We start from the raw sequence: 27246 nt of genomic DNA on the forward strand, positions 1-27246 counted from the left end.
GTTACTCGTAATGTTTAGTGTTTGTGATTCAGCCCTTCAGTGTGCTCCAGGAGTGAAAAAAAGAAAGGAAACTTGACCTTGACCTCAGGAGTACAGCTTAACCCCATTGCTGCTGGAAGAATCATGGAACTGGTTTTCCTCTTCCCATAATACCTTCCTTATATTTCAAGTTTTAGCAGCCAAATCACATGACCCCACAGCAGAGGGGGGCTTAGCCTAGAAAGTGCCACACGTGAATTTTATTTTGGGAAAAAAATTGGGCACAGACATCCTGGTATGCAGCCAGTGAGTGAAGCCAGGTGGAATTTGCCTTCACTTGATTATAATCAGCTTTGTCCCTTTGTTGATGCCATCTCAGCCATACGCTGTTGCCATGGTCTCATCCTGCCACTTCCTGTCATAAAGCTCAGCAGGGAGAATCAACTGAGGCCACAATAACATATGCAAAATTTGGCGGATCAGTCAAAGTGGTTTTCCTTTATCTCTGTGTAGGAGATGAAGTCAGAACTATAGGTTGTTTCATATATAGGGATCATTATTTTTAGACCAGCAGCAGGTCTTAGCCTCTGCATGTAATCTGCTCAGACAGAGCCACATGAGGCATCAAGGTTTTCCTGACGTGTCTGTGGAGCTCAGAGTCAATGATGTTGAGTATTACTTGAGTTTTGAAAGTAGATGCTCAAAGCACTGAATTGTGTGATAATTTAAAGCTCAATGACTCATGTTCATCTATGTCAACTTCTGTTTCAGGGGTGGCAGATTGTGATAAAAGCTTTTTTTAAAATCAGATCCCAGCTTATGTAATTGTTGCTACATTGGTGTTCTCTGTGTTGAGCGAGGGAGATATGAGGCTGTCCTATGGAGTCAGCTCGGAGTGTGCGTGTACTGCAGACAGAATCTGCATGCTCTCAGCAGCCAGGGACCGTGCATATGGGGGGGATGCATATCTTGGTGCATTTAAAGATTATCAGGGCCCATTCTGAAAAATGCCAGCTGAATTGCCTGCGTTTGGTGCTGCCATGAGAAGGTTTGCCTAGGATGTCATCCCTCAGCTATACATAGCAAACTCAAAGCTCCTTACAGAGAAACCTCTTACCAGTCACTTTCCACAAATGGTGCATATACCCAAAGGTACTTAGTGGAAATCCTTGAGAGGTATTTAATGCAAAAGCAGTTAGTCTCTCTGGTGTTTTTCAGAAGCCCTCACACAGCACTAGCAAGAAGTGCAGGGCACCTGCAGCACAGCACTTGGGCCGGTTACTCATTTTGTCTCAGCTGGGCTCTGCCACCCCAAGAGCTTGCCAGGATGTGTGACATGGGGGGACTCGACAACCTGATTGCCAACACAGCCTATCTGCAGGCAAGGAAGAGTGGAGAGGGAGACACCAAGGAGATGCAAAAGAGACGTAAGAGCCTCTCACTGCCGAAGATTGATCAGTGTGGAGAGGTTAGACAGTCGGTTGTTGCTGATTACGACAGCATCTGCGAGCAGCAGCCCATTGGCAAGAAATTCTTCAGAGACTTCTTAGAGACAGTGCCAGAATATTTAGTAGCTAAGGACTTCCTGGATGAGGTGTCAAGCTGGGAGTTGGCAGAGGACAATGCCAAGACCAGTATCATGGAGAATATGGTCACAAATTTTCTTAAGACAGGCTCTAAAAATTATCTGGCTTTCATGAGCTCTGACTTGGCCAGCAAATGCCAGGCAGCTACCGCAAAAGACTATGAGAATATCATACAGCTGGCCAAGGAGGAAACCAAAGCCTTCCTTAAAGACAAGCCCTTCCAGGACTTCCAGACCAGCCCCTTCTTTGACAAATTCATCCAATGGAAAGTTTTTGAGAAGCAGCCGGTAACTGAGAAGTACTTCTATGAATTCCGAGTGCTGGGCAAAGGTGGCTTTGGAGAGGTAAGAGCTGTACTTTTAGAGATGTTGGTCATCCCTCCCCCTTCCGTATGAGCAGGTGGGTTAGCAAAGAGGAAGTTGGCAATGGATTAAGAAATTGTCTAAGGTTTTGCAAAACTTGCTCCTTCAGAGTTTCCATTTCCCAGAAATTAGGCTGGGTTTGTTACCTATCTTGCTTGTGATACAGGCTCCAGACACCTGTTAGTGAAGAATTACTCTTCAAAATTTTATATTCTTTATCTATGCTAGTAAAAAAGCAGGTTTATAAAAACTTGCATGACTGTCCATATAGTTTATTATTAATCTGTTCCTTGGCACTGTGTTAGCCTCTGCTAGCTCACACACTACAGATCATTCCTAGATGCAGTTTAAGGAATAGCACAGATCAGGATCTATTCCCAAATCATGATACGAATGAGGCTGCCTTTCCTTGAGATGGAAGAGAGCTTAGCTACACTAATGCAAGCTGTGTATGTTGCTTATTGTCAAGGTCAGAGAATGGGTTCTTGTTCATTTGTTTTGCTAATACGTGTCTACTGTTGTACTCAAGAACTTTGCATGAGGTCTACCATCTACTGGTCCAGAAGATAATAGCTTGGATGCTTGTTTTTTTTGCATATTTCCTCTGCTAATGTGCTCTGCCATACAAGTTAGCATTACCAGCTACTAATAGGCATCTGTGATTCCTCAGTTCCTGGCTATTGGTATTTGATATTCAAGTCTGTATATGTAAAATTCCTTCATTACCTTTCCTTGTACATCTTGCTTCTCTAGGTTTGTGCCATCCAGGTGAAAAATACTGGCAAGATGTATGCCTGCAAGAAACTGGATAAGAAAAGATTGAAAAAGAAAGGTGGAGAGAAGATGGCACTACTGGAGAAAGAGATCCTGGAGAAGGTGAACAGCCCTTTCATAGTCACACTAGCTTATGCCTATGAGAGCAAAAGCCACCTGTGTCTTGTCATGAGCCTCATGAATGGAGGGGATCTGAAGTATCACATCTACAACGTGGGAGAAAAGGGTTTGGAAATGAAAAGGGTCATCTATTACTCAGCTCAGATCACCTGTGGGATTCTGCATCTCCATTCCATCAAGATTGTGTACCGGGACATGAAACCAGAAAACGTCCTCCTGGATGATAACGGTAATTGCAGACTGTCAGATCTTGGTTTGGCAGTGCAAGTCAAAGAGGGAAAAAGCATCACTCAGAGGGTGAGTACAAATTCATTGAACATGGGCAGTGGGAAGGGAAGCTGTTCTATTTCTAATACATTATGAATCCAGGACTTAATTCCCCAGGATTTGTTCTTTGCTAAAGACCTTATGTGGTCATTCCATTCTAAGAGACAGGTGGTAAGAAGATTTGGTTAATTAACTCTCTAGACGCTAAATGTAATAAAACAACTTCTCTTACACAGAAACAGTAGAATCAAATTGACGTGTTGTTTCTCTTAAGATAAACTCTTGAACCAAAAGTTTTAGAGAGACTAACGCAGATGCGCTGTACCTTGAGCAATAGTGCATAGTCAGGGATTTAACCAATTAATTGTTGGTAGAATGAGCAGCAGTCAAAGATGACTATGACGCCTTCCGTATTCAATTTCTGCTCCCAGAAGAATGCAGTTTATTCCAGCTTACTCTTAAGTGACACTACTGATTGTATTGGAGGTGTTCATGGTGCTGCACAATAAACCATTGCCATCATTCCTGCCCCCACCAATTAATTCCTGGAAAAGTTAGCAGACTTTGAGTTTTGCAAGTGTACATGCCTGTATGTATGTGTAGGAAAAAAGAGGTGGATGACCAACTGGTTTTTGCCGTGTGAGTTAGACTGTGCAGCACTGTGGTCATCCCAAACCAACCCAGATTTGTAATAATGTCATGAGGTTTGCACAAGAAAGGTGTATTCATATAGCTTAACCATGACAGAAGTGTATTTCTCCCAAGGTGTCTGGAGCTTAAAGATCTATGTAACGAGCGAATGTGTCGGAAATACAACAAAAATATGAAGAAATGTAAGCCACATTATGAACTGTTTTAACTGCCTTACGTTAAACTCCCCGAGTGTTTCAAGTTACTCAGTAGAAATTCAGTAGAAGAGAGAGGACCTGCTAGTGACCTTTTTGCATTGTGCTTGAAGTATACGTCTTTTGATGTTGTCACTTAATACAATAATTTGTAGTTTGAAGGATATATTTTTTTCCTGGAAATTTAACCCATATGTATTATGAGTGTCTTTAATTCTCAGTGAAAGAAAATATGGAAACTGATGTGATTTTAGATAGGAAATCATTTTAAAATGAGACTACATTATGTTTCAGATATGAAAATACAGTTTCTTTAAAAGCTGAGGTAGGTATTTAAATAGAACAAATGTGAAATAGGCATGTTTTGTTTGTGAAGATGGCATTTTGATCAGTGAACTCAAAGTTATAACATGTACTGTGTTTTGCAAGTTACAGATGGGTGCAGTTATTATGAGCAGAAAAAAAAATCATTTTGTCCAAGGGCAGTTTTTACTACTTGTAAATATTGTGGGGTTTGGCAGAACAGCAACAACAATAAAACACCCTCCCAAAAAACAACAAAACAAAAAACCGACCAAACAAAACCCCCAACCAACCACCATCAAGCAAAAAAGAGTGTATTTAGGAATCACGTCTAGCCACTTCTATCACTTCTGTTTGGATTAGGGTAGAATCTCCAAGTAGCAGTGGACAAGGCTACTTGTGTGTTCCTCCTCAACTTTCTATGACGAAGTAATCAAGTTGTTATAATTATTTTTCTGGGTTTTTTCCACTGTTTTTAGTAGCACTATTCACCATTATATGGGTGCCTTTAATAGAGCAAAAGCTGCAGTGAATAGCATACTACATGATTGTAATGTGTTACAAGGAGTTTCTGTTAAAGCCAGTTCTATTCATACAGGAAACTGAAATAGGAGAAGGAAGAAAAAGTTTTGGTTTTGTTTTTAATTTTATGTGTCATAACTTTGAGTGAGTTATATGAATAATAATTCCCGGTATTATTTTACATTTCTATAAACTGACCCTGTTGGAGTAATTTGAAAGTTGCTACCAAAAAATATACAAGAGCTAGATATTACTATTATTTATAGTGATGTCATACACATGAAGACCTAAAAACACCTTTACAAAATCTGTTGCATTAAGCTTCACCATGTACCTATGTAATACAATAAAACTTCTGCTGCTAAATTATTCTTTGTTTCCTAGTCAGAATTACATTGTGACTTAAAATTGGCAGAAAATGTATATCATAGCATGCTTTTTGAGTATGGCTACCAAACTGTTATCACTTGGAAAGAATCTTGAGAGAAGATATTTGTATAGGTCTGGTGTTTTTTCACCTTAGAGAATGTGTGGCCCCAACACATTTATTAAATTGAATTTGATAGTCGCACCATTTTGTGGACACATTTTTGTAAGGGCAATTTTATAAGCTAAAGCGGAATGTGTATCATTCAGGCCAAATCAGTGCTGTATCAGTGAAGAACCTGGCACCATAGAGCTTTTCCTAGATTTTGGATGGTGGTCCAAACTGATGACTTAGGGCTCACAATTTTCACTCACTAATTACAGGGAAAATTCTGCTGATCTATAGCATAAAACCTTTTAATTTCAGTTTATTTATCCATTTGCAATGAATTCTTCTGTTTCGATGTATGTTCTGCTATATTGAACTTCATATCTCCAACAGTTCTGGTTTTAAAGACTTGTAACCTTGTAACCCTCTTTTATGACCTGGTTCCTCAGTATCACACTTAAAATACTGTTCTCTTGCACTATGAGACTGATGCCTGCCTTTGCTTTAATCATATGCATAAGTCACTGTACTGCCTGAAAGTAATTAACTAATAGCCCTAGCACCAAATGAAACCGTGGTTTAGCTTTCTGGTTCAGTTCATGGTAATTCATTTAACCTGTTAAGATAAATTTTACTTAGCCATTCTTAACATATTCTGAAGAATTAAGATAGCTTATTTGTTCAATGTAAGATAGAAATAATTTTTTAATTGCTTATATTGTGGTCTTACTGTAAGATGATATATTAAAAAAAGGTGACTTCTTTTCTTTTTCTGCTGTCTCATGAAGGCTTGTGAGCTTGGGTTGTTTGATCTTTCATTCATTTCTTGTTTTTCTTCTGAGAAATATCTGTTGAATTTCTTGAGTTTCCTTACACTGAACAGATTTCTACAATGCCAGCTACCCCTGTATTCAGTAAAACTACTTTTATTATGTGATTGTATTAATTCTGAGTGTGGAGATCCTGTTTTAGTCTCATACTTTTCAATGAAGATGAGATTGGTGCCTTTTTAAAAACACAGCGCTCTCCTCCAAATTGTTTTCTGCAGATGTGACCTAAATAGATGCTAAAGTAAAATAGTTAAAGATTTTTCAACAACTGTCCAAAAATCTCTCTCAGCAATTTAGGTTTTTCTTCCTGAGTGCTAATCTTTTCATGGTCTCTCTAGTTCTTCAGCTGTTAAGTGGATCTTCCTTGTAAATAAGCAAAATAAAATAGAAATCTGTTCCGTACCTTCTGTGTACCAGGAGGAGCCAAGTAAACAATGCAGAGCCAACATCTGACCATACGCACCTGCTGACAAAATGTTCATGTGTTTGACTGTAACTATGCCGGTATGGAAATGTCTCTTACTACGTCATAGACAGTGAAACAAAGCAGCAGTTTTCTGCCTTTTTTCTTCTGTGTCTCCTTCTTTTTTGCTATATATTATGAAGTTGAAACATCATGTGATGACTTTCATCATTCCTTATACAGTGTTAAGGAATTTTTTCCCCTGGGTGTCCTGTAGCGCAGACCCAGGCAAGGATTGCAGAAATGTTTAAATCATTTATTTGCAAGTTGCAGCACAGAGCAGCTCGAGCTGGTGCCCTCGGACAGTGACACCCCCGCAATCCAGGCTCCCGCCTCCTGTGTGTCACTCAGGGCCAACTGCAAAATTAGAGCCTGGGGTCTCCCTGTTCTTCGTTGGATCTCTTCATTTTCATCAGGCGGGCTCTCAGTCACAGTCCTGACCTTTAGTTGCTGTTCTGCACCTGCAGCTGGAAAAAAAGAAGTTCTTAGCAAACCAAAACGTTCCTCTGTTTCATCTTCCGTTAGGTGCTGTTCTGTTCCTTTACCATCTCCAGGGATGCAGCTCCCGTTATCTTTGAGCTTGAAGATTCTGAGGCCTTTTTTACTTAACAAAGCAGAAACTTCAAAGGTTCCCAGCTTGCAGAAGTTATGTCAAGCAAACTTACTTATGCTAAGCAAATTCTATATAAGCAGTTCTAAACAAGTTCTGTAAGAAGCACTATACCAAATAGTTCAATAAGCTAAGACAGTCTATTCCTTAACAGTAGGGTTGAATAGTGTATAATACATGGATTTATCTGTGTATTGATTTCATTAGAGATTGCAAAAAAATACAGTCTTTTGATTCATTCTGAAAGTTTTGTACACCTCTCAGGAGTGTACAGACCATTAAAGATAAAATTGTTCTGCTTTAAAGCATCAAAAAAATTCCTAGCCTATTACACTTCAATAAATGCACATCACCCATACATTGGCTGGAGGATCCATAAATCCCTTTTGTAAATCCTGTTAGGTGATTAGGTTATCACATGGCACAAGTGGCAGGCTGGTTAACGAGTTCCTGTTTTAGACATTTTCCAAGTTTTCAGTGAAGTTTTCTATGAAACGCTGATGCTTATGTATTGTTTACCAACCAAAGATTATTTTATTTGTAGGTGGAAGGGGTTTTTTTAATTTTGGATGTGTGACTTTAATGTGGTCTTCTTATAAGGTAATATGTGTGTATGTCGCAGCCAAAGCACTGTGCACCTGATGACTTAATACTTATGTAATTGAAGAATTTAAGTAATGGCATTACGTATACTTCTTTTGAGGAATATTTGTGCGCTCTATACCAACTGCCTGTAACTATAGTAAATAAAAATAACCTGCTTACAGAAGCAATGCTCCTAACAAAGCTCTAGAAAGAGTTGGATACCCAGCCTCAGTTTTCTCCCTTTCTTTTCAGCTGCTAAAGCAGCAAGTAGAAACATCTGTTTTTCCATGCGAATGTTATTTTTGCACATATATAGGCACTTGTAAGTAATTGGTAGAGTAATAATAACAGAGTTTAGAAAACTTAAATTTCACTAAGTTGTGCTAATTTGTATTTCTGAAGTGCTAGCTGGCTTTAGAATGGAGAAATCACACACACACAAGTTTGAACAATAACACTCTTGGAAATAAAAGAAGCAGAAGGTAATTGAAAGCTACTTACAGTGTATTTTTTCTTCATGAAACAAACATGGATTATATGGGAACTTCCTGTGATACATACACGTATCTGCGTCATCTAGAAATGTGTATATTCACACTTAGGCTGAGTTCTTACTGTCATCCCTGGGAACAGAAATCGGGTCTTTGCCAGTGATAATATAATTATTCAGGACTTGAGGAAATATCATTATGACTATTTGTACAAATGTGCCTGTAGCATCTGTCCTGATGTGTTGACCATACCATGCATAAGCTAGACTGTATCTGAAAATTATGCCATTTGAAATGTTGATATTCACGTTGTCTTATATAATTGTAATAGGCAACAAGGAGAAACTGAGAGATGACCAAGATGGCTTTCACATAAGCAAAATGTTTTGTCTAGTTATGTATTCACTTGATTGATTATGGAATTAGTTCTTTTTGCATATGACAGAAACTGTTCCCAGTTTCTCCTCTTGAACAGTCGGACCTGGCATCCTTTTTCATGACATCTCTGCAACTTTTTCTCGTACAACTCAAAATTGGCTCATTGTATGGGAGTCAAATGCTCCTGCCCTTATCCAAATGACCAATGCTACTTAATTTCCCGAGAATGGTTGTGAGAAAAGTGAGCGTGTTCTTCTGTTCAGTACCCTCATACCAAAATACAGAGAGCTTAATTCAGTTTTTCCAGAAGTCAGTGCATATTTGCTGTTTATTTTGGGAAGAACTTTCCGCCTTTACTGGATATGGCTTTTGTGCGAAGGAACTGTTGCTTGTAAATTATGAAGTACTTGTGTGCAGATGCACGTGAGCCAGAGAGCTTAAATATTGACATAATAACTGTGGAAAATAAGACAAACATATTTTGTAGTATTTATAAAAGTACATTCATATCTTCAGAGGCTTCAGGCTTCTTCACAGGTTTCCCGTGCTATGTTTTATATATTTGAAGGACATCATAATATTTTTATAGGAAAAACATGTTTTGGTTAAAATCTTACCCAAAATGTCCTTTTGCCCTCCTCTGTGTTTGTTTATTATAAGATTCTGTTTCTTAGGAAAACAGAAGGAAATCTATTTAGATGTTCCTGAAACTTGCAGCTTAATTTCAAGGCAGTTGAGAAGCAGGAGGAGGGCTCAGACTTGTGAAATAAAAAATAACTCGGCAAGCTATTCTCCAGTTGACCTTTGGTCATTATCACATGGCATCCTTATTGGATAAGATTCTGAAAATAATTATTCTTCCTTTACACTTTGAAAAATGACAGCCCTTCATTTGTTCAGCATTACAGTGACTTGCTGCTATTTTAGTTTCAAAACGACTATGCATATTTAAGTATAACATATAAAATTAACTATGTTTTACTAGCAGAACTTTGTTTTTAAAAACTTTGATACAGTTGTTACAAAGTTCATCATCATGGCAGACATTTCAGATTTTTTTAATCTCTGAAACAAATGCTCTGCAGAATGCGGCTTTATCCACTATGAATGCCGTGATCATGAGAGTGAAGGGGGCAGAAATGATTCTGTGGGATCCTTCTGCCTCCTGCAGTTTTGGCAATGGCAGAAAGGATACTGTAGTCATCTACAGTTACAAGTGCAATGTGACCCATGAACTGATTTTCCTACACGGGGCACATGAGACACATTTTTCTGTCTGGGAAGACACATTGGAGCCCATCAAGAGGTAGCATCAGATCTCTTTGCATGACTTTTAACTGTGTTCTTCATTCAGTTTAATCTGACCGTTAATTAATGCTATAGCATGTACTGTAAAGCCCAAGAAAACAAGATTCCTTACCAAGTTTCTAGAGCTGGTAGAAAGCTGGTGGGTGGTGGGTTCAAAATACATGGAGGTGGTTCTTAACACAGTGTGTGGGAAAGCTGCAGGACTCTTTTGCAAAAGTTCTTGTAGTGTCTAAAACTTTATCTGGGTTCAAGGGGGGAAATGGGCAATTGATTCAAGAGAACTTTGTTGAGAGAAACCATTTATGTACCTGGAAGTCCTTCAACTGCAAATGGTCGGAGTTTGTAAAGTGTTAGACAAGTATCAATACCAGGTTCTTAGTCTTCCCTGTGTATCAAATTTTGTTGCCAATTTACAGACCATAAACTGTCCATATGGGCCTTTGGCACTAAACTCAGAATTCCTCTCCGATGGCCTCTTTTTAGAAAGTTGCTTATGCGTTCTGCTGTGATGCTGTGTTTGCATTCATTATAAAGAGCTTCATAACATAGTTACAGAGCTAAGTAGAAGGAGAGTTTTCTCCCTTGTTAATATTGCTCCTGGAATATTCTGTGGTCATTAAATAATAAAACCATAAACATCTCTGAAATAGCATTATTCCCACATTATAGATGGGAAATAGTCAGAGATTTTAATGACTACTGATGTCCAAGAGTAAAAAAGTAAAAACCTATTGTGGAATTTTTTACTGCTCCAGTTAGTGAATCAGAACCCAGAAGCAATTTTTTTTTAATATAGTGGAAATTTGTTTTGTCTCTTTTGTGCTTTTATCTGTGTGGGGTTTTCCTTGTTAAAATTATGTATCTGTGAACATGTAAAAAACTTTGGTGTTGAATTTTATGTAAGCATGTGGGTTTCAGTAGTTCCCAGGCTCATATATAGCCTTTCTCATTATCTTTTCCCGGTACTCTGAGGAGTCCTCTGTGTGTTCTTCTGAGTCAGTAGCCCATCAATTTATGATGGGTTTTCCCATCATAAGGTCCTTCCCTTTGCCAAGCATTAACAATATACCCAGATCTTTATTCTGTGAGACTTTTCAAGGGTGCCTTTTGTCCTAATGAGATTTGATTTTTATCTTCTTCTGAAGTTTGTTCATTTGATCAACTGGCTTCTTGTTACTGTACGAACGTGGTGATAAAGTGTGGAGGAGCGACAGTTCTGTGTGAATCATTTAAATTACTCTCCATCCTCTTCGCAGTGGCTCTTTGGAGAAAAGTGAGCGTTGTGAAGTGAGTGGCAGAGACAGATGGGTTGTTCTTCTCTGCACGTCGGGCCGGTTGGCTGGTGCGCAGCGCGGGCCGTGCTGTGGTCTGTTCTGCATTCCCGCAGGGGCCGGTGAGGCCGTTGCTGAAGGAGCGGAGGAGCAGCTGGACGGGAGAACAAAGCAGGCGGTGGCACCCCTTGGAGGAAGGAAGGACTGAGCCCCAGGAAACAGCTGATAGAGCTAAACTCAGCTTGTTGTTTTTCCTCTGTTCAACAGTTCTTGTGCCATGGCAAACAAAAGACAGTCATTCTGATTTGCTTTACTGTTTGGTTTGTGATATCAATTGAGTTTGTTTTGCAAAGATCTGTGGGAAAAGGTAGAGAGATCTAAATCCCGTTTCTCCTCATTTGCCTGTTTCTGTGCTGATGCAAACTCCCGTGAATTCTGTTCGTTTCTGCCCTGCACCTGCCAGCAGGCAGGATAACGGTGTGTCCAAGGGACTTGCCCTTCTCAGAACCGCAGTCTGAGCAGGATGTGAGCACAGTTACGCTGTGGGCATCGCTCTGCTCGGAGCTGTGGTCTGACGGGTACCTGCTGGCTTTGCTGCGAGCTGAGTGCACTTAGTGCTTCTCAGGACCACATCTTGTATAATTAAAACATTATAATTATGTGATCTTAAAAATTTAGGCAGAATGACATTTCACAAAGTAAACATTTGTATGCTTTCAGATGAGTAATTTCTACTATGCCCTGTCAAACCACACTCAAAGCAACAATTCCACTTAAAAGAACTTCTTCACTAATGTATCCAAAGACAACATTTGGTCACTACATCTTTTAGAGGATTAATGAAAAATTGTGGTTTGGGTTGTTCTCAAATAGAGGGACAAATAAATCTTTGAACCCTTTTCAACATCAAGTCAATTAAAATTTAATTGGCTGAAATGTAATGGCTATATTTCAAACAGCATATGCAAGTAAGGCATCCTGCTCATCATCACAAAAGACAGTATTAGATGGCAACCAAGCAAAAACTAGGTAGTGTTGCACCGACTACATGTCAGAAAACTGTGTGTCTCTGCCATGGTATTTATCATTTCTGCCTTCTGTAAAAAGGTGGGGATAATATAACACTCTTTGGCTCTTTTGTGGTACGTTTTTTATTGTGTCCCATTAGACACTTCCAGATCAGTGAAGGGCTAATTCCATGTGTTTATGTGTCTCTATAAGATCACTTGAGTAGTCAACTCAAATGTTCAAATGGTTACTGGTCTTATCAGGAATCCTACAGGAAAGAAGAAAACAATGTGCTCGGTCTCAGTGGAAACGCAATGCATGTACTAGCAGTGCAGGGTTTGCAACAAGGAATTCAGCTTTCTGAGTGTGGATTTTTAAATTTGCGTCTTTCCATTAACAGAGTGAAATTTATCCATGTAAAATAAGATCTAGTAAGAAAGTGTTTTCCAGTTAATACACAACTTCTGAATTTACTTATGGATTGTATAGAGTGCAAACAAGTACAAAATCATACAAACCTAATTATTTTTTGTGCAATAGACATACCAGTAATCCATACGTAGAGTTGGAAAAGGAGAAATCTGAGTTTTGACCTCTTGTTCTGCATAACGATTAGTGCAGGGGTGTTAGGTTTTATCTGCTGTCTAATGCTGTGTACTCCCCAAAGATAGAATTAAATCTCCATTTGAAAGATGTTATGCTGAATAATTCCTTTTTTGTGTGTTCACTAGTACAACAAATGCTTATGGCTTTATCATCTTCTTTCCCGGATTATTTTGCCAAAGCTCCACATATGTGGAGGTGGAAAAGGCTAAAATTTAAGCTTGTGTTTCTTTCTCCTTAAACATCACTGCTGACTCTTTGTGAAATGTGTTTCTGCTGTGAAATGGTAATGTTTAGGTGAGTTTTGAGTCTCAGGGGTTATGAGATTAGGTTTATATTTATATATGTTTGTCAGCCTGTTCCTTCCTTATGAATTGTAGGAAAGCTTCAGGATTGGGAGAATTTTGTTTTAAGATTAGGATCAAGTTTTGGTGAAATTCTATCAGAAAAGCAGTTCTCTTAAAATTCTGGATTGGAATGGTTTGACATGTCAGAGGAACAATATATCTTTCTAAAGTTCTCTCAGATGGAGCTGGATCAGCTCAATAAAAGCTCAAAAGATGTCAGTGCTACTAACTTTGAATTTTGAAGTTTAATTCTCTTTGACACTAACCCCATCCACAGTCTTTCACTTCAGACTGAAGGGAAGCTGTTGGTCCATCTCTATTTTCTATTAAATTGTGGTCTTGTAGTCTTTTGGGCAGCAGTTATAGTTTTGCTTTCTCTGTTGTTGAGAAACACGAGTCCTGTGTCAAAGCACGATGATGTTCTGTGTGGTGTGACTTACTGAAAGCTGTATGGAAAATGCACATGGGAGAGACTGAAGTTACTTGGCAACTATTTCTTTTGAAAAAACAACAGTGGAAGAAAGAACACAGGTGGAGGAGAAGCAACCTGAAAGGAGCTGCCTTGAGACATATTTATGAACGCCAAATTCTGACTTCTCCTTGTCAGATTTATCCCGTTCCCAGATAATGATGCCGAATTGCAGCAAAGTAATGTCTTACCAGAAGGCCCATACTGTGTTGTCAGGGTACGCTGGGATGATTATATGACTCATCAGTTCTTCAAGGCATTAGCGCCGCAGCTTCATCTCACTAAAAATGAGAATGGTTATTGCTTCCCAGAAGAGAAAAAAAAAAGACAAAAAATATTCCAAAAGCCACTTTAGCATTTGTGTTCGCTAACCCCCAGGGAGCTCTGTGTGCATCCTTGTGTACCAATATTTCTCTACTGCTTTCAACCCCTTCTCCCCCTTACAGGTTTCATGATTTTCTGAGACCAGATTGATCTGGGTTCTGTGGGCCGTGTTTGAGCGCTTGTCCCCCTTTCTGAAGCAGTAATCATACCCTGACAGTATTACATTTTTACGAATCTCTCAATATTAACTTTCACTTAGAGAAATTCAATACAAACAGTACAAGTTACCTGTGGAATGATGTCAGCTGCTGCGATACCTGCCTGGCTCCTCTGCGCTGTAGTGGGTTTAGTGAGGGAAACAAGAGTTTGTGTTTAACCTTTTCTTTCACTTTCAACCTGAATCCTACTTCTGTTCTTCTCATCTCATTTCTGGTTTTCAAATAAATGGAAGATTTTGCTCTAGATCCCTAAAAGTAAAAACAAATATGAAGAGGGAAAACAAACTGGATTTAATTTTCTGCCCATGAGGCTTATGTTGTGATTGATGCTAAGATGTCTCCTCTTGCACACAGTGTTTTCAGAAGAGTATATGCTTATGTGTAGTGGCACAAACTAAAGTTTATAGAGAGACCTGACTTCGAAATACTGTGCCTGAAGTTGCAAAAATTAGAAGAGCTACCCAAACCTCCATAAAATAAAATTCATCTGTTGTGTTTTTTACAAATACAATTTGCCTAAATGAGCTCTTTAATGACCTTTTTCTAACTGTTTTGCTTTGGAGTCAATCTCTGTCACTACTTGCGTTCTGTAGAAGTAATGATGACCATCTCGAATAACCTCTAGTGGGATTTTGCACAAACCTGATTTTTCATTTTAAATGATGATACACCTAGTTCAGTCCCAGTATTTCAAAAATATATGAGAGAGGTTCAAGCAACTTCCAACATAGTTATCACTGTAGCTGCATCTGGTAAATATATAAATTAAGATACAGCATCAAATGCAGCAGGAAATGTTGGGTGAGCTGAGGGAATGTTGTTTCGGTGGAAATCTCACCTGCTCAGTCACGTCACTGCAGCAGAAAGCGTGTATGTAGAGATGCTGACCTCTGCTCCCTGCCAGGTGAATGGGCTCCCCGGAGAGGGGCAGCGGGGGCCGCTGGGGACACGGCTCGGTCTGTCCCACGGGGACCATGCCGAGCTGGCTCTGGGAATGGCACAGCAGAGTCCCCTCTCAAAGAGCTGTCACCGCTTCTCCTGGAGAAGGGGCCATGAGTGCTGTGTGTAGTTGTAACCTTTATTCAGAGAGCTTTTATCAGTTAGGAAATAAGAACTCATTCCTTTATCTGAGTGCGTGGTAACTTACTAATTATGATTTTCGTAGGATTACTTTCTTAAAGTGGTTTTACGAGTTTTTCTTGGCCCTTGATGATGGTAATTCCTACCAGAAACCAACAGGGAGTGCATGTGGGTGAGAACTCCTCACGCAGCTCAGCTAGCGGCTTGATGAGAGTTTTCTCATGGGCAGCAGACCCCTGTGTCACACCAGTTAGAGCCACTGAACAGGGAGAGAATGGGTGATTGTCTGACTTTCTGTCTTTTAAAAAATATTTTCCAATTCATTGCTAGGTGTGTTTAGAGGACAAAGCTAACAGCACTGTCTTCAACAGGAAAAAATAATATGGAAGAAGAAAGCAAGCTAAACATTAATTTAAAAAGAAACCACTTTTAAGCAGAAATTGCACAGGCCTTTCCCCCTTGAAGAGCATATTTAAGATGGTTTTCCCATATGCTGAGATGTTTAAAGACAGAAATAGTCTATATGCTAAAACAGAGTTACACTTCAGAGTTTCTAGAGAAAAAAATACAACAATGATACAGAGTTTCTAGATATAAAATATATAAATTGTATTACTAATGTTTTTGAAGAATTACAGACTAGTCTGTTTAATTGTATACATTTCACTATTGACATTGTATAGTAAATCTGTCTGTTTGCAATAGGCTGGGACGAATGGTTATATGGCTCCGGAAATCCTGAAGGAAGAAGATTACAGCTATGCTGTGGACTGGTTTGCTATGGGATGTAGTATTTATGAGATGATTGCTGCACGAACACCGTTTAAGGATTTCAAAGAAAAGGTCGGGAAGGATGAAGTTAAAAGAAGAACTCTGGAAGATGAGGTGAAATTTGAACATGCCAACTTTACAGAGGAAGCGAAAGATATTTGCCGACTGTTTTTGGCCAAGAAAACAGAGAATCGTTTAGGAAGCAGGTATGCCTTACTTCTCAAACCCAGTAGAAGCCAAATTAAAGCTGCAAACAGTATTATTATTTTACATATTACACAAAATGAAGTCAGATCTTGACTTTCTACATCGTACTGAATTTTCGCTTTTACTTTTAGTAGAAGAGGTGGAAGGTTTTGAAGGTAATATGGAAATAAGGAAATCTGTTGCAATAGTGTGACTGTCCATTCTCACCCCAGCCTTCGAGTTCCCTTCTTGGCATGAGATTTTGTGGAGTCAGACTTTATATGGTTCTGGGAGAAAGGAGCAGCCCATTTCTTGTGCATTTTCTTTCCTAAAGGGAAAGGATTTTCAAGTAGATACCCGCATCTGTGCTACTGCAGACCGAATGCAGAATCTTAGGCTACATCAGTTGCTGGAATGACGTGGGCAAAAATCCAAATCTGCAGTGTGGATCCTTCCCTGCAGAGATCTAACTTGCGAGGCAGCATCATTGGCTTCTTACTAAAGAGATCTTAAACCCTCTGCTTTATTCAAGTACTTAAACAAAAAAATCTTGTGCAGGTTCTGGTCTTTCTAACTCAACACAGGGAGAAAAGGGAGCAAAAGAATATTGGGCACAAATTCCTATAAAGCAAAACATTTTGGGGGACTTCAGAGGTTGCGTTGGTTGGTGAAGACTGATGCATGTGCCCCTGATTTAACAGTTTCAAGTAACTGTTCAATAAGAAGAAAATGGAAGTCTAAGCATTGTGGTATTTAACTTGTAATATGTCTGATCCCTCTGATGTGTCTGTGTGTGTATATATACATATATAAAATCATTTAGCGCATTTCTAATGAGACAAATTGAGGACCTACATTTGCAATATAGACAAAATAAAAGAAATGTGATAAAAATGTAAAAAAAAGGTATAAGATATTCATAGTTCTTGTCTTTAGAATACACCATGATTTGAGTCACCTATGAATATAAATATATATATCAGGTGCTTTTCCAGTCTAAAGGTGAAATAGATGCGGGGTCTTAATGAAAATGCACAGTCAGTCTTCTGAAGTTAAATTTCCTAACAATGTGGAATAGTTTTGCAATATGTTAGTCACACATTTGTCTGAAAGAATGACCTTTAGTGAAAGATAATACATCATTAATATGCATATTCTTATTATTCCAGTGGTAAATGAAGACAAGTAGTCTTTGTGCCTGATGAGTTTTCTCAATAATTTCTCAATAAAAATTTTTTTAAAAATCTTTTCAACAGCACATAGAGCATGTTTGATACAAAATATGTATTATTTTAATATGATTTAAAAGCTTATTTGGATAACAAATTTAATACAAAACCACGTGGAGTGTGTTCTACCTTAAAAATCAGCATGCTTTGCAGACACTTGGTGTTATAGCATTTTGCGAAGTAAACAAAATTCAGAGTAGGGGAAAATGAAATTTAGACATTCTGAGTGACGTGGTCAAGTTCATTCAGCAAGTCCGAAGGAAAACCAGTAACAGACGACTCACTTACTGTAAGCACATTCCCTTTGCCAAGGGAATAATTTACAGTCATTCTGTCTGCTTACTGTTCCATTATTTCTCAGCAGTGGGAGAAATGTACACAGAAAGGTAATTGCACGTATTATTTTTAATGTTCTGCTATTTGAGGTACTCCTATCTGCCGCACTTAGAGGAGGACGGTATAGGGCGTATGCCATGCCAGCACATGATGCAGAATAAAAACCTGCGTGTACCTTTTAAACAGGGTGATGCTATTCAGGACAGCTCATCCTCATGTAAAGATTAGCCCTGTAAGTCTACGAAGGACAACAAGACCTTGGGTTATCTACATAAGTTCCTGTTGCATAAGTTAAAGCTGCTCAAGGACAGCTTTACTTTGTACACCTGACCTTTTAAAATACTCCACTCTTTTATTGAAGACACAGTGTCACTGGCGAACTCAGGAAAGATGTACCCCTTTTTCTCCACTCAAGCTTTTTGGGATTGGCATCTCAAATCCCAGATCTATAAAGTGTTTTGTTTTGTTTTGTTTTTTTGATGAAGGAATACAAAATTGACAAGAGTTTAAATGGGTTCATTTGCTCTTTCTACTTAAGTTATGTAAACGTGCAATTCACACGGGAAGAGCTCAAGGTCATCTCCTGCTGGTTGGAAGGTGCCTCTGTTGGTTCCAGTAGATGGCGTTCCTGTGGCTTTGTGATTCTAAACTTTTTATGGTTTTGGTGGTGTCAGAAAATATATCAGTAGGAGAAACACTGGAGCAATCCATTCTGGAACCTTCAGCAGCTCATAGTGCTTTTTGGTCTATGTTACAGAAAGGAAAAGCAAAGTAAAGTGAAATTGTTGTGAGTGCCTCTGCCCAGTAGGATTGTTGGCACTACTAGTGTCCCAGGACACTAATTTGAACAGCAACTGTAACCTACTTCAGACTGACGGTGAATGTAAATAAATGACATCAGGCTCTAGGGTTGCTCAGGAATTTGGTTTTCACTAACTAGTTAAGTTAGGAGATGATTTTGCAAGAGGTCATTTTGTGCAGAGGTCATGATCCCTGTTGGCTTAATCTGTACATTCATAACTGTGTTCATATGGCTCTTTGGGTTGAAAACATAATTTTTCCATTGCCCAGGGTGCCTGAATGGGAGCATCTGTCATTCTTCAGGCTGTGAGGTAGCATCCTGGTCATGGTGATGTGCAGTGGTTAGTGGCTGGTGCTGACCTGCTCAGAGCCAGGCAGCAGTGGCACAAAATGACAGTTTTCTAATAAGGGTGCTCAAAAGGGCAGCTGTAGTTTCATCCCAGCTGTGCCTGGGAGCAGCAGGGCGGGCTCAAGGACAGCAGGACCGCGCGTGAGGACCTGGCGGCAGGGCCGAGCGGGAGGAGCGCTTCTGCACGCTGGTCTAAGGTCTGGAAACATGAAGGATTTCTGTGGTCACATGAGTAGAACTAACAGAAGAAGTAATATGGTGCTTCTGCACATTTGCCAAGAGAAAAAGACTTGCTGAAGGTTTGCGTTGCGTTTTGTTCATAGAACGTTATCTAGAAATACTTGAGAACTTACACTTGGCTAAGTATATGATTTCATAAGGAGGTGGGAAAAGAAAAAAGCAATGTGTTAGCAACTGCCGTTTTCTGAGGCCAAAAACCAGACAAATGTGTTTTTTCCACGTTACTGTTTTCAAGACCAGTGCGTATGTAAAAGTGCATATGTATAAATACGTATTTACAATTATTTCTTTATTTTATTATTGGGTTTTAACAATATTAATAAAGGATTGTGTTTGTAACAGTGGCACACATGCCTTTGCTAATGTAATAATTTATTAATCTCTTGCTTAAAGTATTTGTTAATTTATAAAAGTAGTTCATTTGAATGAACAGACTCACTAAAACGGGGAGTTTATTAGAGCAACGTAACTGAGATTTTTCATATAAATGCATAACTGCTTTGAATTAAGATAAATGTCATTTGTCACCAGTGTCCTAGTCAGACTGTTGTTCCTCAGAGTCAGTCCCTAGATGTGTTAACCCAGCGTACCCCAGTTTAGAGATTCATGGATATTCTTATCCTAGTTAATATAGAGCCAACCATTGGACTTCCATTGTTGGACAGTAAACCCAACACATCTCCTCCCCATCCTGCCACATCTTCGTTTCTGGTTGAAGTGTATCTTTGGATAGGGGGGTACCAGAGCACTGCCAGAAGCAGCACTGCGGCTCTTGCCCAGCACCTTCCCAGACTAATCGACCCTGGCAGGTGGAGTAATGAATAATGGCATCAGGATGGTTTTTGCTTCTCAGCTTGGCTTATGTTGTGCAATGCAGAGTTCTTTGGTTATGAAAAAAGGAATTGCATCGCACTATACCTATATATCTCCTTACTTTAAAATACTTCCATGTATACACCACAGGCACATCTGTATCTATCTGAGAGAAAAACATCATACTGATTAACAAAACTTTGCTTTTTTTCAGAAATGAAGGTGACGACCCAAGAAAACATAGTTTCTTCAAAACAATAAATTTCCACAGGCTAGAGGCAAACCTTATTGACCCTCCTTTTGTGCCAGATCCATCAGTTGTCTATGCCAAAGATGTTGCAGACATTGCTGACTTCTCTGAAATACGAGGAATTGAGTTTGATGACAAAGATAAGAAGTTCTTCAAAAAGTTTGCGACAGGTGCTGTCCCTATAGCCTGGCAGGAGGAGATTATTGAAACAGGACTGTTTGAAGAACTGAATGATCCTAACAGAGTGGATTCCGGGGGATACGCAAATGGAGGTGAAGCTAAGTCAGGAGTTTGTTTGTTGTTGTAAATATCACATCATTAACAAAAGGAGTAGAAACCACCTCAGAACTTTCCATATTCTGACACAGTTTCAGAAACTCAGTGCATCTGTTCAAGAACAAACGAACAGTCTAACATGACATTGGCAGGCTATGTAGGACCACCAGCTGTATAGACTATATTATTTTCCTTTGCTCTAGCAAAGGAGATAATATTTTTGTTTTATTGAAGATTTATCAAGATGAAGAACCATATTTCTCAAAGAAATTTGGAATGTTAGAAATTCTGAGATATAAAAAGCAATAACAGAGTGAAGAGGCAACAGCTTTTGAAAATGACTGACCACCGTTTTAAATACAATCATTTGTTGGTTTTCTTTCGATTTTCTTGTTATTGCTACTTACATTTCCTCTTTGCTCTACAGTTTTCAGGAAAGATTTTTTTTAATTTTCAAGTAATATTCTCAGTTAGACAGTGGAGCTCATATATACCGTGTCAAACTCGGAGCGTTATTGGTTAGCCAGTCTGTCTGTTGTTTTCTTAACTTGTTAGTTTTTTGGTGGTTTGATTGTAATATGTTCAAATTGTCATAAAATGTAAAAGAAGGTTCTACATATCACTAGGAAATAGGACCGATGGGATCAAACTCTTTTCAAAGTTGATTTTAACAGAGTGAATATGGTTGCACCAATTTAATTGAATAAAGCATCTATTTATTATTATTAAGTGTATTCTTTTAAGTGATAATACCATATAAAAGAAAATGTATTTATAGGTAAATACATGTTCTTTTTGACAATCAATTTTAAACTTTTATCAGGTTTCCTGGTATTTTTGGAAACATTTCTGTGAGTACTTGCTACTGCTGGAGTTTAATGCTCTTGAGCTGTATCCTACTGATTTTCTCTGGTAAGAAAACAGGTGGTAGTTGTTTGGAACAACTTTTACAACTGATTTCTGCATGCTGTTTACTGTCATCTCCAGCCGTAATTTCCATTGACTAAAGCAGAAGTTGAAACTGCTCCGTTCCTCGGAGCCCTGGAGGCTGCTGATATCCTATTTCCTATTCTTCATAGAGCAAACTCCCTACTGAACTCAAAGGCTTCTTTTATATGGACACTGGAGTTGAACTTGCACATCTTTTTTAAAAGAGGAAAACCAATTGATATGTTTTCTATAGTCGGGTCTGTCACACGCAATACATAACATAGTGTTTATTTATGATCTAATAGCTCATCCCAGACGTTGTAGTAATCAGAAACTCTTTAGATTTAAATACTTTAAGTAATTTAGTCACAGACAAGTAATACATTGTTAATACATTGTTCCAAGTAGAAAAAAAATGGTTTCTTTTTTTCCTTTTAAATTTGCTTTTCCAGTGCTTTATATACTTAATTTTCAAGTGTAAATCATGAAGAACAGTGTTACTGAGGATTAGTGGATAATTCTGTTCATGAATCATAAGCATATAATTGTCTGCCTTTTGAGGAGAGACTTTCTGTCAAATAATTTAAAACAATATCAACTGAATTCTGATTTGGGATTTTAAATGAGAAGGATGATCCTGAAAGACTGTGAAAAGCAGAGGGGGTTGAGAGGAAAGAGAGTCCATGGGGTTCCATCAGCGTTTTCAGAGAGTGCTTCCACTGCTGACATCCAGTCATTTTATTTCTCATTGCTCCCATCTGTAAAAACCTCTCACATAAAACTTTATTATATACATTAAAAAAAATAAAAGGGCGAACCAAAAAATCCCCCCCACCTTAATACAGCAAGGACCTATTAGTGCTAGTGGCATCAGGCTTTTGTCCTGATTGATACATCTCAAATGCATACAAATGCCGTTTCACAAACCCTCCAGAGCCGTGAAGCAGTACTCTGAAATGACTGGAGATGATCTAGTGCATAACTAATTTTTCAGTACGTATCAATACATGTTCCTATATGGAAAGAGGTTCTGTACAGAGAGAACCAGAATTTAATGTCTTGTTAGTATCTTATATCCCTTATTATATCCGGTATTTCAAATCTGGATTTTTCAAAATGTATTGCAATACTGAGGTCTATGAAATCAGGACATCACAAGTGCATAACATTAGGTTATTTAGTTTTAGAAATGTTACAGTGTCTATAAAACCCAGCAGGATGTGGGTGAGGGAGATACTGTAATGTTAAGTGTTCCATGAATCATTCAAAGCAGCACATCAGTAGTCTGATAATGCACAATTTGGCACAGTGTGTGACAGAGAAAAATGTGATAGCTTGAAAGTATTAATTTTAATTTTCTAAAATTCTCTATTTCAGAGCATGGACAATTTGGTTTTACACTATGAAGAGGCAAAACAGAGGAAAGATTATTTCTTTATTTCTGTTAGCATTTTCAGTGAGTCTTTGAAAAATTAATTTCAACTTCTTTAAAGGAATTGGTGAAATGCTTGGTTCTTTGTCTTCTGCCGCTATAAAGTTCCTTGTTAAACTTTTGCGAACAAAGTTATTTTAAAATCCTGCTTCATCTTTAAAAAGGCAAAGCCAGTGATCCTAAAAGAGTTGTGCATTTGATGAACTGTCTGATTGCAGCCAGTGCTGCTACTTGTGAGTAAACTTAAACATATGTGCAAGTGTGCAAGATTAGGGCCCGAGTCAAAGATATTTGCCAAGTCATTTGATGTTTACGATAGAAAATGAAGGATAAAGCTGTGGGAGGAAAATAACCTTGTGGTTGTGGGATACTGAAGTGGTTGTGGGATACTGAAGTTCTTGTGGCAAAAGAAAATTAGGTAATTTGAAACTGCTATTTTCTTCTTCTAGCTGTCTCTCTTTGTCCTCCTTTGCCAGCTTTGTGGCGTCTCACTTGCCTGCCTCTTTTGCAGGCAGATAATATGCATTCAGGAGTTAATTTAATATAACAAACTAATTTGTGAACTCTGTTGCATTAAATGCCATCTGTGAAAGGTTACCGAGAGCCCTGCCCGCTCTGCAGTGACTGTGCTAACGGTGCTGTCGTTCCTGCCCTGTTTTACTTAGTACTGCTGTTAGAACTACTTGATAATTTTAACTAAAGAGGGCTGAAATGCGAGATTTGTAATTACTTGAAATCTGTTCTTATGAGAACATAATTAAAAGTGCCCTAGAGAACACTGCAGAAAGGCTGCTGGCACTGGGAGGGTGTCACGCTTTGATTGCAGGGCGACAATCAACTGTGGCAGATGCTTTGTTAGCTCCCTCCATTTCCCCCACAGCCTCAGCCCCCTAAGGAAAGGCAATAGGAGGGCAAAGAGAGAGAGAACTTGCAAGTTGGAAAAAATTTAAAATGTTTTACTAATGCTACTAATAATATAGAGAAAATAATACAAAGTATACAAAACCTATCTTGACATTCCCGGCAACTCAGCAGTGGCTGCACAGGGCTCCAGCAGCTGCGGGGCAGGCACCTGGGAGTCCTGGGTCGGACTCTGCAGCAGACCGGAACTGGATTCAAGAACGCATGGTCTGTCACTAGCCCTCAGGTTGCAGGGACGGCTCGCAGGGTCCTCCCCAGACGCCGGCCATAGTTGAAGAGGGCCGAGACCCTTGTGATCTCCCACATTTATATGATGCATGACGTGGATGAGATGGAATTCTTAGTTGGTCAGTTTTAGTCACCTGTTCAGTTCACCCTCCTTGCTTACGGGATGTGCATTCTTACCAGCCACATTGCGTTCCATTGCTCTGTCTAGTGAAACATGTATCCAACTTCAGAAAAGTGCAGTTACTAAGAAGAACCTAGCTGAAAGAAAAATTCACTAAAAGAGAAACTGGTCTTGTTTTTAACAAGACCAGGACAGAGGGTATAAAAGGAAAAGTTTCCAAGTCCACATCCCCGTTGCCCTTAACCATTACCCTGCCATCTTCACCGAGGACAAAATGAGGTTTAGTATTAACCTGATGAAGTCATTGTTCACAGTTTATTTGTCAGTGGCAATAAAGCTCTAGCTACATACCTTCAGCTGTCTCATGGCAAAGGCTCACTTAGTCAATAAACACCTTGTATTGAAGCAAGCAGTTCACTTTTCTATTCCAGTATGAAATAGATTTAGGAATTGGAAGCTGTGGGCAGTTTCCAGGCTATTGAGAAGGATCAGGATCAGGGAAGGCAACTTTACATTGAGTTGAGCCTCTTAGCCAGCATAATACTTGAGATAGTTGTTTCTTCAACCATAACCAAATGTTGATACAGAAAGCACAATGGAAGAACTAAGATGAGATCTCTAGTTAGAGCAGCAGATGCATGGTTTTATATACTTTTAATATCAGCATTGGCTTTTAGAAATAAGATGCTCATAATACTGTATTTTAAGGATTGCTTTCATAGCTTTTGGTGATATATATGTAACAGTTTTCTGATCTGAATATCCACATCTATGGCTAAGATAAGTAAGTATGCTCATGTCACTTTAAAAAGTATAAATTGCTTCTTTTACGCTATGATAATAATTTGTATCTTTTTACCATTAGATTTTTAATACCAAAAGATTTAAATTCCTTTCATCTATTTATGTGCTAATGAATTGTAAAAAATGTTTTAATTATGCACAGTGTTTTTTCTCTATAATAGGATTTAAATTAAGATCTCAGCAACTATGGCTCATAGCACCACAGCAGTGCTGAAAATCTTACCAGTTCTGGGACTTTTTCTAAAAGCAAAGCATACATTTTTCCCAAGTGACAAACCCATCAATTTTGAAATGTATGAATAGCAGAAATTACTGTCTTTTTATAGTATGAGACCTACCACTTGTAGTCTTATGGGTAAAGGTCATTGTGGCTTATGGAGTGTGTTGTGGTAGCCTTAGGGAGCTTCATAGACACATTAAGGAATGCATGGACAGAAACTGAAAACAAATTCAATTAAGCATATGACATTTTATAATTAGATATTGCATAATTACAGCAAGTAACTCTAGTATTTCATTTAACAAGTAGACCAAAAGATTTTGTTTCTTAGGGAGTCATTCTTTGGTGTTTCTTTGACTTCTCTTTATGTAACTGTCTGAACCTGAGCAGAGCTGGTGGAAAAATTCTTCCCAGTTAGCCCTCTGCATTTGCAAACGTGGGAATGAATACTTAGTGTTCCTCAGGGAGTGCAGATCTTGTAGGTGTCTCTTGCCTGGGTAAGCGGAAGAGCAAGAACACAGGGGGTGTGTCACTGCGTCTCTTACAATGCAAGTACCAACAGCTATGGGGAAATACAGCTGGTGACATCTGTAGGTGGCACTGTTCATACCATTCTCTTAAATACATTTCCTTTATAGGACATGGTATTAATCTGTTGTTCTTACATTTATCCCCCATCCGTACCATCTTCTGTCACCTCCAGAGGGTTGGCACAATTCTGAGTGAAGCCACTTTAACTTTCAGGGAAACTTAATTCTGTAGCTTAGACAGACAAAAGGTGCTGTAAAGAGTAGCTGCCAACACCATTGCAGTCAGTGCTACTGCAAGTGGTGAAAGGCTTTGGGAGAGTGGGGTGAGGGGGGGAGAATCCTATTTTTAAAAAATTTGGTCTCTTTGAAATGGCTTCTGGGTATGTCAGTTCTGCTCCTTTCCCCCTGAGCACTGTGGCGCAGCTGCAGTGGTTAATGCCTCCTTTCCTGTTGACCAAGTGCAAGCACAGTGTGCTGCAGTAGTTATCTTGTCCTGTTTGTGCTCTTTATCCATGCTTTTCCATGTCTGAGCTTTGTGAGTAAGCCAGTTTCTTGCAAGTGTTTTGTTTTCTGAGTAATGCACACCAACATGGTGCTACTGCAGTGTTTGGTAGAATAACTTAGGAAGAAAGAAAATCGTCATTGTTCTTCTGCACACAAGCATTACTTGAAGCTAAACATGACTAATTAATGTTGACATGTGTTTTATCAGAGGAGTTCTTTACTAAATCTCCATGTTGGCCTATACGATTCATTCAGGTTGTTCTGACAGTTACATTTTACAGAGTGGAAAGATAAAACAAGGCTGAATGACACTGTATACATGTCCTTATGATGGGAGTTCCTCATGATGAATGTTTCTGTGACTTGTGTTTTTATAAAGAATGCCAAAGGGATGACTATGGATATATCAGTTGTCATAACTTGTAGTTCAGTTAACAATAGTGAAATAACTGTTTAAGAAAACAGCTATTGTATAGAAATGCCCAGTTATGTTTGCCTTTCAAGACTCCATGCAAGCTTGACGTGGGATATGCTAGACACGTCTCGTGACTTTTGAATTGCTGGGGCAAAAGGTCTTCTGCAAGAAAGTACAGGTTTGTTGTTAAACAGTCTTGTCTGCAAGCATTCCTGCAGTAATACATACTATTCTGACAGAACACGTTTTGAACAGGAGTGAAAGCTTTCTTTTAACTACATTGCTCATCTGTAGCGCTTAGTTTTACATGTCAGTCTGTGGAAATACATGGATGGAACTACAAAGAGATAAATTGTTCAGATATCCTGGACTTCTCAGGAGGACACAGAGCAGAGCACATCACCATACTGGTTGCTTCTGAGGGCCTGAGTCTGCTTCTCACGTCGTCAGCACGTATGTCACAGGCGGCTTCAGGTGTATGAAAGCGGTGAAAAAGAGGTCACGTTGCATGACGTGCTGAGTCAGGTCAGACTGTTAGGAACGGCTCCTCTAGATGAAATGACAGTAGAGCTACTTCTTGATAGAAAGGGGCGATCAGAGTGGAACTGGTGAGATAATGTCCAGAACAATACCAGGCAGGGAGGCCCCTAAAGCATTCCTGTGTGTGCGCTT

The 27246-nt window shown here is 39.0% G+C and overlaps 1 protein-coding gene across 1 annotated transcript; it reads left to right on the top strand.

Annotated features, from left to right (window-relative positions):
* Window positions 1-1291: 1291 nt before the first annotated feature.
* Window positions 1292-20628, top strand: GRK7 (G protein-coupled receptor kinase 7). The gene is made up of 4 exons (XM_080349808.1): window positions 1292-1909; window positions 2681-3118; window positions 15924-16195; window positions 20158-20628. The coding sequence occupies exons 1-4, from the start codon at window positions 1307-1309 to the stop codon at window positions 20498-20500; spliced, it is 1656 nt and encodes a 551-aa protein (XP_080205934.1). The 5' UTR covers window positions 1292-1306; the 3' UTR covers window positions 20501-20628.
* The last annotated feature ends 6618 nt before the right edge of the window (window positions 20629-27246 follow it).

Source organism: Nesoenas mayeri (genome assembly GCF_963082525.1).
Source record: "Nesoenas mayeri genome assembly, chromosome: 9".
Classification (NCBI taxonomy): Eukaryota; Metazoa; Chordata; class Aves; order Columbiformes; family Columbidae; genus Nesoenas; species Nesoenas mayeri.